Below are 12,446 nucleotides of genomic sequence, written 5' to 3'. Positions count from 1 at the left end.
GCAGCGTTGGTCATATCTCAGAGTCAGGCTGGCTTGGTTCTTTGTCAGGAATGGTAGCGAGGCATAAGAGACAATTGATAAAACAACAAAGGAACCACTTTTAGAAGTAAGCTGAGAGCCCCTCACCAGCCATTTCTAATTATCTGTTTTCATGGCCGAGTTTCAGAGCTCTGTGTGCGTAACCAAGGCTTCAAAACCAGATTTGGCTTCACTGCTTATGTATCTCAATTACATTTTCACAATCACAAGAGCTTCTTGAATGAGGGGAGTTAGAATCTTGCTGAAAGCAGCTGGATTCCAGAAACTGAAGTTAGACATTGTGAGGTTATATTAAAGGGAGAAACTTCAATTAAAAACAGGCTTCAGCTGAGTCCTGTCCTATCCCATCCTTGAGAAACGATGGAAGAAATACAGCATACTCAATGCAGTTCTCCTTCCCACCTTGCCCAGTAGTATTTCTCCTCTAGGAGAATTTCAGAATGGCTTTGAACTACTAGCTTTTCCCTAGAGATATCCTTCCCCCCTGGAAGTACCCTGGGCTTTTAAATATATATTTTATTAGAGAGTTTAGGAAACTCCAGAAATTCTGCTTGCCTCCTCTGGTGCCAAAGTGCTAAACCCCTCCATGTGAAGCTTCATATTGTTACACGTATTTTCTCATCCCATGTTCAGATTGGTAGACACTAAACTATTACAAGGCATGCAGTTATTCTAATGCAGATCTACTCCCACGCAGCACGACAGCACTCAGCTGAACCCTGAATATTACATTCCCGATCACAGTGGGTGCTTTTTATGTTGCTTCCACTGATGAACTTCAAAGCCCTCTTTTCTTCCCTACTGTTTTATTTCTATCTGAATTACTGTAATCTTGTTTGCTCTCATGTAAAACACTTGTTTTCCTTGGAAGGAATTTGAGTAACTTTTCTGCAAACAACCTAGTGTAAGGATAAAAAAAAGTTTTAAAACATTGCAAATTTTGTTGGAAAGTCAGGGTGTCAGGTTTTTGTTTTCACATCAAGATGCTCTGTATCACTGCCGTAAGACTCATAGCAGTACATTTATTACAGAGCAGCAATCAGCGAGAGCTAGGCACTGCTCCAGTTCCTGCTCACTGACATCAGCAGTGCATAGGTTTTTGGGGATCTCCACTGAAGAGGTCTTCACTAAGAAGTGTCTTTACAGTTGATATCTTTTGCTGACACGTAATGTTCACTTGCTCTAAAACTAAACAGACCTGGCATTAAGGTTGGGCTGCTGGCGAATGGCATTGGTAGCGATTTCCAACTAATTGTGTCTGCTTTCTTATTCCTCTTTCCTCCAGGCACTCACTATGGCACCAATTCAGGCAACATATGTACCACACCTGGATGTGTTACAGCAGGTAATGATCGGTACTGTGAATAACTCTTGCAGAAGTGGTGTTCTACAAATTGTTAACTCTACCCAATCTGAATAAACAGTAGTGCAGGCTTTAAGACCAGAGGAGTTTAAAAGGAATGAAACTCTTTCTGTCAAAGGCAGCGAGTACAGTGTCCTCAAACAGTTCCATGTGTAAAGGCTTGTAAGGTAGGGGCAGAAGGAACACAACTATTGTTCTTTTTCCATTGTATGCTTCATCATCACTTAATATCATTTATAAGGTAGTAGTACAGCAAGATTTCCATTGTGGTCAACAGTTCTCTGGCCACAAAGATGTGGATTTACCAACATAGCCTGTATCTATGACATATCAAAAATTCCCTTAGATCTAATTCTCTCTGAAAGGGAGTGTATTGTACACATGGGGCTCTTCACCTTATTATCTTGAACATCTACTGATATACCTCCATTATATACAATCAAGGAGAGGTAAGACCACAATATAGATGTTCAGTTATCCCCTGGAAAGGCTGGCTTCATAGGTAGAAACCTTACCTAGGGCTTCAGGCTCTACATGCCTGTTGTAAGGCACTGTGCTGTAGGAGAATTATCAGTCTGTCATTCAGAGGCTCCTTCTGTAAAGCACTATAATTGCAGTGCAGATGTCTGCCATCAGATGCTTCTTCGCATTTTTAAATAGAGAATAGGATCCTTTGAGTCATAATACATGAGCATAAGTCTTATCCATGATAAGCAGCATAAGAAAGATGCCTCTCTGCCAATCTTTGGTAGTCCCAGAGATTACTGAGCAGTCTGTGGAACTCAGCTCTCTTATTTTGATACCTAGCTGCTAGAATACTTCAGAATATGGACACCACAGCTGACCCTTGTAAGGATTTCTATCAGTATGCTTGTGGGGGCTGGCTGAACCGGCACGTTATCCCAGAAACTAGCTCCAGATACAGCATTTTTGACATCTTGAGAGACGAGCTGGAGATCATCTTAAAAGGTAGGAGTGAGCCTTCTCTACCCTTGTGTTTCACTTCAGATATTGTTTACAGTACACCATGGAGAGAAGCGTTGATTGTGATTTTTTCCGCTCTAGTCCTTTAATCTGTCTCTGACTACATCCATTTTGTGATAACATGCTGTTCCCATTAAAAAAATGGCCATAGGTGATTTGGTACTAACTTCAAAGGGAGACGGACAAGCTGTGTGCATGTCCTTCTTCCTGACGCTTTTTTCCTTTAATAGCTCCTTTAAAGAGCACTCTAGTTTAACACTAATCGAAGCCTAAGGTAACAGATATTTATCATAGCCCTGAATTCTCAGTGATTTCTATGAAAAGATCAAAGTTCTCCAGGGCAGAAATCTTACTGCAGTGGTTCCTTCCACAGGTGTGTTGGAGACTTCAGATCAAGGGGACAGAGAAGCATTTCAGAAAGCTAAGATACTTTACAAGTCATGCATGAATGAGAGTGAGTCCCTTTTTCTTCTGTTCTCCTGTTCAATACCAAACATACAACTGGAGCAAAAGTCCAGTGTCCTTGCCTGGATAGTTAATCTTCATTCAAATGAATACGGACGTCTTCGTACGTTGCACAGATGCTGGTTACCAACTTCTCATATGCAAAGCCTTTCCTTCTGAGTGCACAAGTGCATCTTATTTCATTCTTTCCAAAGCCATTCAATCAGAATCTGTACATATTTCTGCTACTTTTATGAAGACTAATATAGAAAACAGATTTTTGGTATCTCTTATTTGCTACTATGGCAGATTCAGTTTCAGATTTAAACTGGTAGAAGAAAAATAGGTAATAGTCCTTTCTCCGTCCCTCCTCCCACGGCTCTCCAAAACAATGCAGTATTTGTTTTTCCTGTCTCAGGTCTTATAGAGCAGCGAGATTCATTGCCTCTGCTAGAGGTCTTAACAATGGTTGGAGATTGGCCAGTGGCTTCTGCAGACTGGAACGACACCAAAGGTAATGCTGAGCCCAAAAGAGTTCAGTAGCACTAAGTCTGAATTAGATACTGCACTAAGGTGACAGCCTGTCCTTGATATCCTGACTTTTGCTCACAAAGAAAAGATTAAAATGTAGGATGCAATGCATACACATTTGGCATGCAGTGATCTGTAAAGTACTTTAAATTAAAATACCCATATTGTAATATCTCATTCATGAACACTGGACATTTTAAGGCACAGTTAGGAAACCTAGAGGACCAACATGAAAACTGAAAACAAGAAAAGCTATATAACCAATGTGTTCTAATACTTGCATACTAATTAGAGTTTGAAGCATAACACCCTAATTATTCAAGGTCATGGTGATTTATATTATGCATATATTGCAATATATAAATTAATCAGCTGCTGATTAATATCATCAAGATAGGTAGGACCAGTGAGAACACTGTCTAGCTATTCCTAGCCACTGAAGGGATGTCCTGTGCAAATATTCTCACTTGATGTCTAGTCTGTTTCTAAACTATTTCAGCAGTAGCCTTGCAGACTCTACAATTTTATCAGTCCTAATATATTGATAAATAATGTACATTTTCCCTTTCATGTCACAGAACCGGGCTGGAGCATGGAAGAGAAACTCTCCATAATGAACTCCAGATTTAACAAACGTGTCCTCATTGACATGTTTGTATGGAATGATGACCGGGATTCCAGCAGACACATTATTTATGTAAGAAAAATATTTCGGGGAATTATTTATGTACAGCAGAATTGTAATACGTACAGATTAGCTTTCCATAAGTCATGCACTCAACTGACAAAATTTATGCAGTGGTTCTGTACTCTCAAGTGGCTGATATGTCTCAAAGTTATATTGGGAAACATTTTGTGGTACCATAATTTGTTTTTGTTTCAGCTAAGTCAATGGACCTTTGCTGATTTACAACACTTAAGAACTGAAAATGCTTGTGACTTGCAAAATGATTATGAGGTTTAATATAAAGCAGGAAACCATGTTTTTAAGGTAGATACGTAAATAATATTTCAGAACTCATTTGAGTATTCTTACGCATGAATTCTAGCCCCCAAGTCAAGCAGCTTTTTTTCTAAGTCGTTTAAACTTATATATCAATGACTACTTAAAGATTTTGCTTAATAACCCTTGTTAAGTATCCATCCTGTTGTCATTTAGAAATTCAGAGACAGAAGTTGGGTCTTCCATCCCACCCCAGTTTCTAGAAAACTGAAGTTCTTTACTGTTTGGTAGAAGCATATTGTTGGCTATTCCAACATTGTATGACATGTGCAGCATTTCATGTTGTCTTTCAAGGACAACACCAGTTCCATTTCATCCCTAACTAAAGAAATGTATGATTTCTTTCAGATTGACCAACCTAGTTTAGGAATGCCATCACGAGATTACTACTTTAATGGAGGCAACTATCAAAGGGTAAGTACTCCTTGTGATTTATTTACTATGTGCTACTAAAGTAATATCATTAATTATTCCCATATTTCGGAAAACTCAAATATATGAATCTTCATGTCTTGCAACAGACTGACATTCACTGCTACTTTTTTTCTATTTATGCCAAAGTTCCATTAAGTTTACAGAAGTACTGAACAATTACATAAACACCAAGCCTCCCCAGAACCGGCTAACTCACGTAGCCTTCTTCTGGTCTGTATGAACAAAATACAATTGTGTTTTATAACTTTAAAGTCTCTAATTTTGAAAGATAGGTTCACATTTTAGTGCTTGTATCTTCTAAAACCACTGGTTCTGCCTACTATTAAAGAAGGTACTAGAAAGTGGATTATAAATATGATCTAGTGTGACAATTCTCCCATATTTGAGCATACAATGCCACAAAATGACTGTTATTCAACACCAAAATATTCAAAAGTTCACATGTTCATTGAGGAAAAAAAACAGTTTTTTACAGCAACAGCAGTATTAATGGATACTCATCTGGTAAGAATCTGCTGCCACTTACTTCCTCCCCTCCCTCCCACCATTCCCCAAAATTACATTAAAGTTGTGAGAGACTAAATTCTAGCTACTCTTCCCTAGGATTCGCAACCTAACATCAAACTAGTTTTCTTAACATGAATGGAAGGGAATACAGAGAAAAAAATAATCAGCATTTCAGGCTCTGGCTAGTGGCTCAAAAGACAGATAAACAAAATCAGTTTGAGTAGTTTTCTTCTGACTTCATTGTACTGGAATATATTTCCATACATAATATAGTCGAAAACACAGCCCTGTAAAATTTTCATGGGGTTGTTTTTCCACACCTTCTGGCCAGCTTTATAAACTGTCAACTTCTGTTAATCTGTCTTGTAATACAAAACATACAATTCCCACACGGTTGTGTTGGGAACTATAGAGGGCTGCTTTGAATTTCACTGGTAGCTTTTGGAACTAGGATTCTGTTCTACAGGTTTCACCTATGTAGTAACAGTTACATTAGAAAAGAATATTTATGCATCACTACACAAAATTAGGACTTGAAACAACTTGGGGTAGAAAAACAGGTATAATACACTGATAATCTTAATTTAGCAAAAGAAAACAATATTTAAAGAAGCTTTAATTTGAGGCTATAAAGAAGGACTACAGCTGTATTTTTAATTTTTATGAATAAGGAAGAGAGACAACCCCTTTTTATTTGCTATTTAACAGCTCACTTCCCACAAACAATGAACCAAACTGATGACCCAAACTCCCTCTCTGCTTAGTCCAGCATCTTTTGGCAAGACTCCTACTGAGGCCTGTGGGAGTCCAGCCTGATTAAGGCCTCAGCATTCAGCCTAAAAACACAAGCCATTATCATGTAAGTGCCCAGACTCAGTTTCACAACAGTTATTTATCTGGTTTCCAAGGTCTATGTAGGAAGAAAAGTATGCAAGAATAACAGGTAATGTTAAGCTTTCCTCCATCAAAGATAAGTACTCAGCAGTCAAATATCTTTATTGGGACCACTCTGAGAAATAACTCACAGCTAGACCTTCCTATTACAAATAAAGTAAAGGTATCACTGGGAACCATCTGAGAGAGCTTTTCTTTCAGGCAGTAAAACCAGAGTTTGGAGAATTTACAGTGTTACTTCCAGAGAACTTAAATCTTCCGTGTTTACCTTTACCTAGTGCTTTGTCTAGTTAGGGATCACTAATTCCCATATTGTGACTCAAAGCACAGGGCTTTCTTCTTGCTCAGGTAGAAATTCTAACCTCAAACTCTAGAGTTACAGCATATAGGGAAGCAAAAAGTGCTGCTTTTATGTGTTCTGAGAATCAACTGCACTGCAAGGTATTCCAGGGGGAAGTAAGGTCCTAGGTATTGCAGTAGTATCCATTACATTAAAGAAAAAAATGCGTAGAGGGTTGCTTTGGAGACCAAGGCAGAGGCTGTGGCCACTGGGCCAAACGTCTTCCACAGCAGACTGTGTAAAGCTAAAGCAATTGTTTGCTGAATGAGGAACAACAGACAGCAAACCTCTTCTTTATGACTCTATACACAAAACTATTTCTTGCAGGTGAGAGAAGCTTACCTGCAGTTCATGATCACTATTGCTAAAATGATCCGAGAAGACAAGAACGTATCTAAAGATGATTTGTTTGTCCAGGAGGAAATGGCAAAGGTTATGGAGCTTGAAACAGAGATTGCAAACGTGAGTACAGAAATCAAGAATTTCTCAAGATGTTTGGGTTGGGGTGAGGCAGAAGTGTCTCACCGTTTTTTGTAGCAGCTTGACACAGCACAGAACTCATGGCCAAGAGGAAAAGGAGGGGGCAAGAGACTTTGTGCTGTGAGCAGCCCAGAAATCAGAGCCTCTGTGTGTATAATTCATCCACTGTAGACACTGCTATTCTGCCTGCTCTAACCCTAACCATACTTATTTTTGGAAATCTCCTAAAGCAGGATAATCTATGTCCTGCTAAGCATGCACTAAGATAACCCCAGAACTATCTTCCTTGGTGTTGTAGACTCATAAAAGCTTGGTTGTCCGTACTAATGACGCATTATTTAGAGGGGCCTGAGTTGCTGTACTGAAGTGTAGAAGCATTCATTTCCAAAAGAAATTTGTTTTTATTCTCAGTACTATTTAAGTGTGTCTATATGCACGTGCATACATGTGACTTCAACCATTGACACTTCTGTCAGTTGATTCTAGTAATAATCTTGTGATTGTCTTCAGGCAACTACCCCAGCAGAAGAAAGGCACGATGTAACCTTGTTATACAACAAAATGACATTAAAAGAACTACAGGATAAGTTTGCATTGAATGTAAGTGTTTAACAGGCAGTCTACAACTTTCAGCCTCCTATTATTACTATGTAAACTGGAAATAGCTTTGTAAATTTGTCAGAGTGATGCAACAAGAAGTATAAAATTATTTCCATTCTTAATGTTGTCTTCAGAGTCTTAAAAAGCATTTTTCTCCTGATCAACACTACAGCTGAAGTATTTACTGTATTTTCTGTCTCTAGATTAATAATGGTTATTACCTACTTGGTGTAAAGATAAAAACAAGTGCCTCAAAGTCCGTCATATACAAAAGTGAGCTGCATCTTTGGTTCAGACATTCCAAACCGAGTTCTGGAAAAAAAAATAATAACAACATGATCAAGCCCCAAACAATCAGTCAAAATAAGGTTAAACCTAGACTATCTACTAGAAAAATTTACTAACAGCAACTGGACCTCAGCATTGCTGGAGCAGGAAACAAGGATCTGTATATTCAGCAGACCCTTTCTTGTGATTTTGTTAGCTCTACTGCCAACACTAGAACATTCCATACCATGGACTGTAGAAACTCTGGACAGTTACTAAGGCACGTAAACACCTGGCATGAGTATGTCTTCCTCTCTGCCTAGGAATTTAACTGGACCTTCTTCATCCAAGGTGTCATGTCTTCAGTAAGTGTTCAGGTTGACCCTGAAGAAGAGGTGGTTGTATATGGCATGCCCTACCTACAAGAGCTAAAGGCAATTATCTCAAAGTACTCAGCAAGGTAAAAAGAAATGGAAATACCCAAGACAACAGTGACAGAAATTCTGTGGAAACAGATTATTGGGCCCACTTACTAGTTCTGCCAGAGCTGCTCTTAGAAGATTCAGAGGGCTTCACTGTGAAACATGAGAAGCGTCGTCTAAGGTCCAAGGGTCCCAAAGTACTGCAGTACTAGGTGTCTCATTGGCTCATGTGCTTGGGAGAGGGTTTAAATGGGAAGAAATATGACATGGGCTTTAGCTTGTTACACTCTTGTTGGGAGGATGGGGCAGGGAGAGAAGAAAAATAAATACCTGAACAGACCAGAGAGCACAGTGCTCAGTCTGGATGCTTCTAGAGTTAGCCAGCCTGTTAAATAATAACAGTCACTTGTAGATGCTGTGAAACTGATGACTGGCAATCACTAGCTTTCTCATCAAAATTTAGTGCAGTCGGAGGGGAACTTTGTTACTTTTTACAAGAGATTAACTTCAGCTTTGCTTTCCCTGTACAGCACCATCCAGAACTACCTCATTTGGCGACTCATAATTGACCGAGTCAGCAGCTTGAGTCGGCGTTTCAAGGATGCACGGGCAAACTACAGGAAGGTATTTCCTCTCTTCCTAAAGAGACTGTAGAGCATAGTACTGGCAGAGAGTCCCCCAGTCACCACGTACAGTCTGCCAACACAAAGACATTGTAATATCATATAAAACACAAAAATCTGAGAACAATCACGATAGAAACCTTTGTCTCAGGTTAGCCTCCTCATTAGGCAGCAATTTGGCAGAGGATTTTGAATTAAAGATGTGTAGGCAGAACTGATCCTGTGGTGTTTTACATTCTAGGCACTTTATGGGACAACACTGGAAGAAGCCCGCTGGAGGGAATGTGTGAGTTATGTCAACAACAACATGGAGAACGCAGTGGGAGCAATGTATGTCAGGGAGACATTTGCTGGTGAGAGCAAGAGGATGGTATGTAGTTTTACCCTTTGTACTATTGTACCCCCCAGTGACCATTCCCCTCCATGTGATCTCCCAGTTTGATTTATCTGGTAAAGTGATCCATCAGCCAAGGATTAGAAAGCATAAGAACTCAATTGTAATGCTCTTTTAAATGCAAAGTATCATAATTTAGAACACAGAATTTGGGAGAAGTCAGCTTTCAGTAGGAAGCCTTTCATCACCTTTGCTGTGGCTAGGAAAAATAGGATGTAAATAATTCTTTTTTTTTTTTTACTGCTTCTTTTAGGTCCGAGATTTAATAGATAAGATTCGTGAAGTGTTCATTGAGACATTAGATGAGTTACAGTGGATGGACGAGGCATCTAAAGAGAAAGCTCGTGAGAAGGTCAGAGAAAACAAGAAACTTCAGTATCCCTTCATGAATATGAAGTCTTTGGAATTTTGTTGTATCACTATTCCCAGTTCCTCTGCAAATGAGAGGAGAAAAACTTTACTGTTCACTATCCTGTTATCCATTATCCTGTTACATTGTCCCTTTCTTTTTAAAGACTTATTAGTTCACACACATTTTGTTTCCTTCAACAAGTCTTGTGAACCACATTATAAGTAAGGAGAGAAGATAACACCCAATGCATCAGCTACAGTGACAACTGAATACAATGCAGACCCCAAAGGAAACTTTTCATTGATTTTAAGACTATCAGTGCTGTTGCAATACTAAGAAAGAGGCACTAGGTGAGGGTTAAGCTCGATCCCTGTCAGATAGTGCTATAGGGTCTGCAAGTCTACTACAGTGGCTGGAGGAGCGGGAGGCTTTGTTTCACATTTAAAAAAAAAAAAAAACACCTCATTAGGCAAAAGGATGTATCTGAAGACTGTCTTCAGCCATTTGCATCCAAATTCTTACACACATGGGGGCAATGCAAAAATGAATTTGAATCAAATGAGGAAAAAGTAAACTCTTTTCTTTTAGGCAATGGCAATTAAAGAACAGATTGGCTACCCGGATTATATTTTGGAAGATCACAATGAAAAACTAGATCAGGAATATGCTAATGTAAGTATGCTGTACATACCTCAGTAAATACCTCAATATAAAAGCCTACACTTATTTTCTCACCATTTGGTGTACTTGTACCTATGTAACTTATTTCCAAGTGGCTAGAAAGCATTGATTGTGTTGAGCATTTTGTAATTGTTAGCTCTTTGCATGCAGTGAAGTGATAATTTGCATTCAAAACATTTTAGAAGATACATTCATTGGCACAAGAAGTTCCTCATTCAGCACAGTTTACTGATACAGAGATCTGTTTCTTCAGCTAAACTTCAGTGAGCACAGTTACTTTGAAAACATCCTAGAAAATCTGAGAGCTGGAGCCCAAAAGAGCTTGAGAAAACTTCGAGAGAGAGTTGACCAAGATATGTAAGTTTCAAGACTACATACACAATCTTAAGTCCTGGAATAACAGTTATGTTTTAGTCATATGCTGTGGATAAGCGAAAATGCTTATATTTGAGATCTTATAAGTTATTTCCTGGAATTAAACAAGTAGTTCATTGCTTCTTGTAGTAGGAGTTCATTCAGTTCTCTTGGAATCTCACTAATGAATCTGAATGCAGAGCAGCTTGATGAAGGATTAAAGCTACTTAACACAAAAGCAGTAACAGATCTTTCTGGTGACTCAGCAAGGAGGAGAGGAGATCAGTAGTGTTGGAATCTCCAAAATAAATAATTAGAGGAAAACGAAGCTTGAAGTATTCTGGCCAGAATTCTGTTGGAAATATGCTCAGTCTTAAGGAAGTTGAACACCAGATCCAGTTAACGCCTACTTCCAAGCTGATAACTTCACACTACACTTAGTAAGGTAAAAGTGTATTTTTCAGATACTTCCTGTCATAAGTACAGGCTTGGCTGCTTTGTGATTCCTTCTTTGACTCATGAAGGCATCCAAGTAAATCTCAGGTCTCGTGCCTATATTACCCTGGCTGTTACCTCATAGTTCTCTAGTCTTAGACAAATCCTCAGACCAGTGCTCATCTCAAAAAAATCAAATATATATAATAATTTATAAACTTGCTACTTATATATTATTTGCAGCAACAAATGCACCAGAATATGACCCAATTTCCAGCGCTATGAGCTAACCAATTTGAACTTTTAATAGCCCATTTGGCTTCCTGAGCTACACAGCTCCAATACAGTTACTTGGCAAAGCTGCTGCCGAATGCATTAGTGACAGAGACAATTGTAACGGAAGGCTGAAGAAAGGAAGCTAATACCAACTTGATGTGTTGTGCACTAGTGGGCTTCCAGCCTGCATGATGCTGGAAGGGAAAAGGAAACAACACATCTTGACCAAACGTAAAAACAACAGTTATTTGTTATTAATAAGCAAACAAAAGACTCTCTCCAAAGGGAAGCCCAGGTCAAGTTAATCATCGCAAAGTCTATTAATACTTTTCCTATCGCTCTTCCTATGAGGTAGTTTATAACTCAAAACAAGAGTACACAATGCAGACACTTAGAAGTGAATTACTGATGAATAATTCACCAAGGATGTTTTCTGATCAGTCAGCTAAATGGAACTTTTTTTAATGCTTCCTCATTACTTGATTGCATCAATCCTGGGGCTCTTCATAGCAAGAATTCTTGCAGAGGACTGGTTTTCTTCATCCACAAACTGTGTTACAGATCACTGCTGCCTTTTGCAGGCAGAGACCGTTGATAGCCCTTCAGCAAGAATTCCCCATACCCCTGCTCATTCTAAGTGTTGTTGAAGACACATTTGTGGGAGCCTTTTCAACAATTAATGCATTGGGCCTTCTTTGCCTCTGTTTGGCAATATACAAAATACCAGTAATTTGCACTTTTTTACCCAATGACCTACAGTTTTCGAGTGACATCAACCCGGAGTCTTGAAAGGTTTTCCCAAGGAGACAAAACTACTTCCACTCCAGCTCACCGTTCATTTAAACCAAAGGAGTGTGTATAACTGACAATGTTGATGCTACTTTCTTAAATGTAATGATCAGCTAGTAAGTCATTGCTCATAGTTAGATTTCATTTTCAGAGCAGCCCAGAAGTAGTTACATCAAGATAATGGTAAATACAGCAACTATTGGCACCACAAGAAACTGTAGGGATGAGAGATG

At 38.9% G+C, this 12,446-nt stretch overlaps 1 protein-coding gene across 2 annotated transcripts in view; it reads left to right on the top strand.

Annotated features, from left to right (window-relative positions):
* Positions 1 to 12,446, top strand: part of MMEL1 (membrane metalloendopeptidase like 1) — a 29,023-nt gene that overhangs the window by 5,975 nt on the left and 10,602 nt on the right. For both annotated transcript variants that reach the window (XM_080564445.1, XM_080564444.1), the window contains exons 3-16: positions 1,325 to 1,384; positions 2,210 to 2,371; positions 2,760 to 2,840; positions 3,249 to 3,344; positions 3,940 to 4,058; positions 4,713 to 4,778; positions 6,868 to 7,002; positions 7,531 to 7,620; positions 8,211 to 8,347; positions 8,840 to 8,933; positions 9,174 to 9,302; positions 9,580 to 9,678; positions 10,267 to 10,350; positions 10,613 to 10,716. In XM_080564445.1, the coding sequence (XP_080420571.1) occupies positions 1,325 to 1,384; positions 2,210 to 2,371; positions 2,760 to 2,840; positions 3,249 to 3,344; positions 3,940 to 4,058; positions 4,713 to 4,778; positions 6,868 to 7,002; positions 7,531 to 7,620; positions 8,211 to 8,347; positions 8,840 to 8,933; positions 9,174 to 9,302; positions 9,580 to 9,678; positions 10,267 to 10,350; positions 10,613 to 10,716 (1,456 nt within the window). The remainder of the gene's footprint in view (positions 1 to 1,324; positions 1,385 to 2,209; positions 2,372 to 2,759; positions 2,841 to 3,248; positions 3,345 to 3,939; positions 4,059 to 4,712; positions 4,779 to 6,867; positions 7,003 to 7,530; positions 7,621 to 8,210; positions 8,348 to 8,839; positions 8,934 to 9,173; positions 9,303 to 9,579; positions 9,679 to 10,266; positions 10,351 to 10,612; positions 10,717 to 12,446) is intronic.

The sequence above is a fragment of the Anser brachyrhynchus genome (assembly GCF_964034855.1).
Source record: "Anser brachyrhynchus genome assembly, chromosome: 21".
Classification (NCBI taxonomy): domain Eukaryota; kingdom Metazoa; phylum Chordata; class Aves; order Anseriformes; family Anatidae; genus Anser; species Anser brachyrhynchus.
The sequence above is the reverse complement of the archived record's forward strand: the minus strand, read 5'-3'. Positions and strand labels throughout refer to the sequence as shown.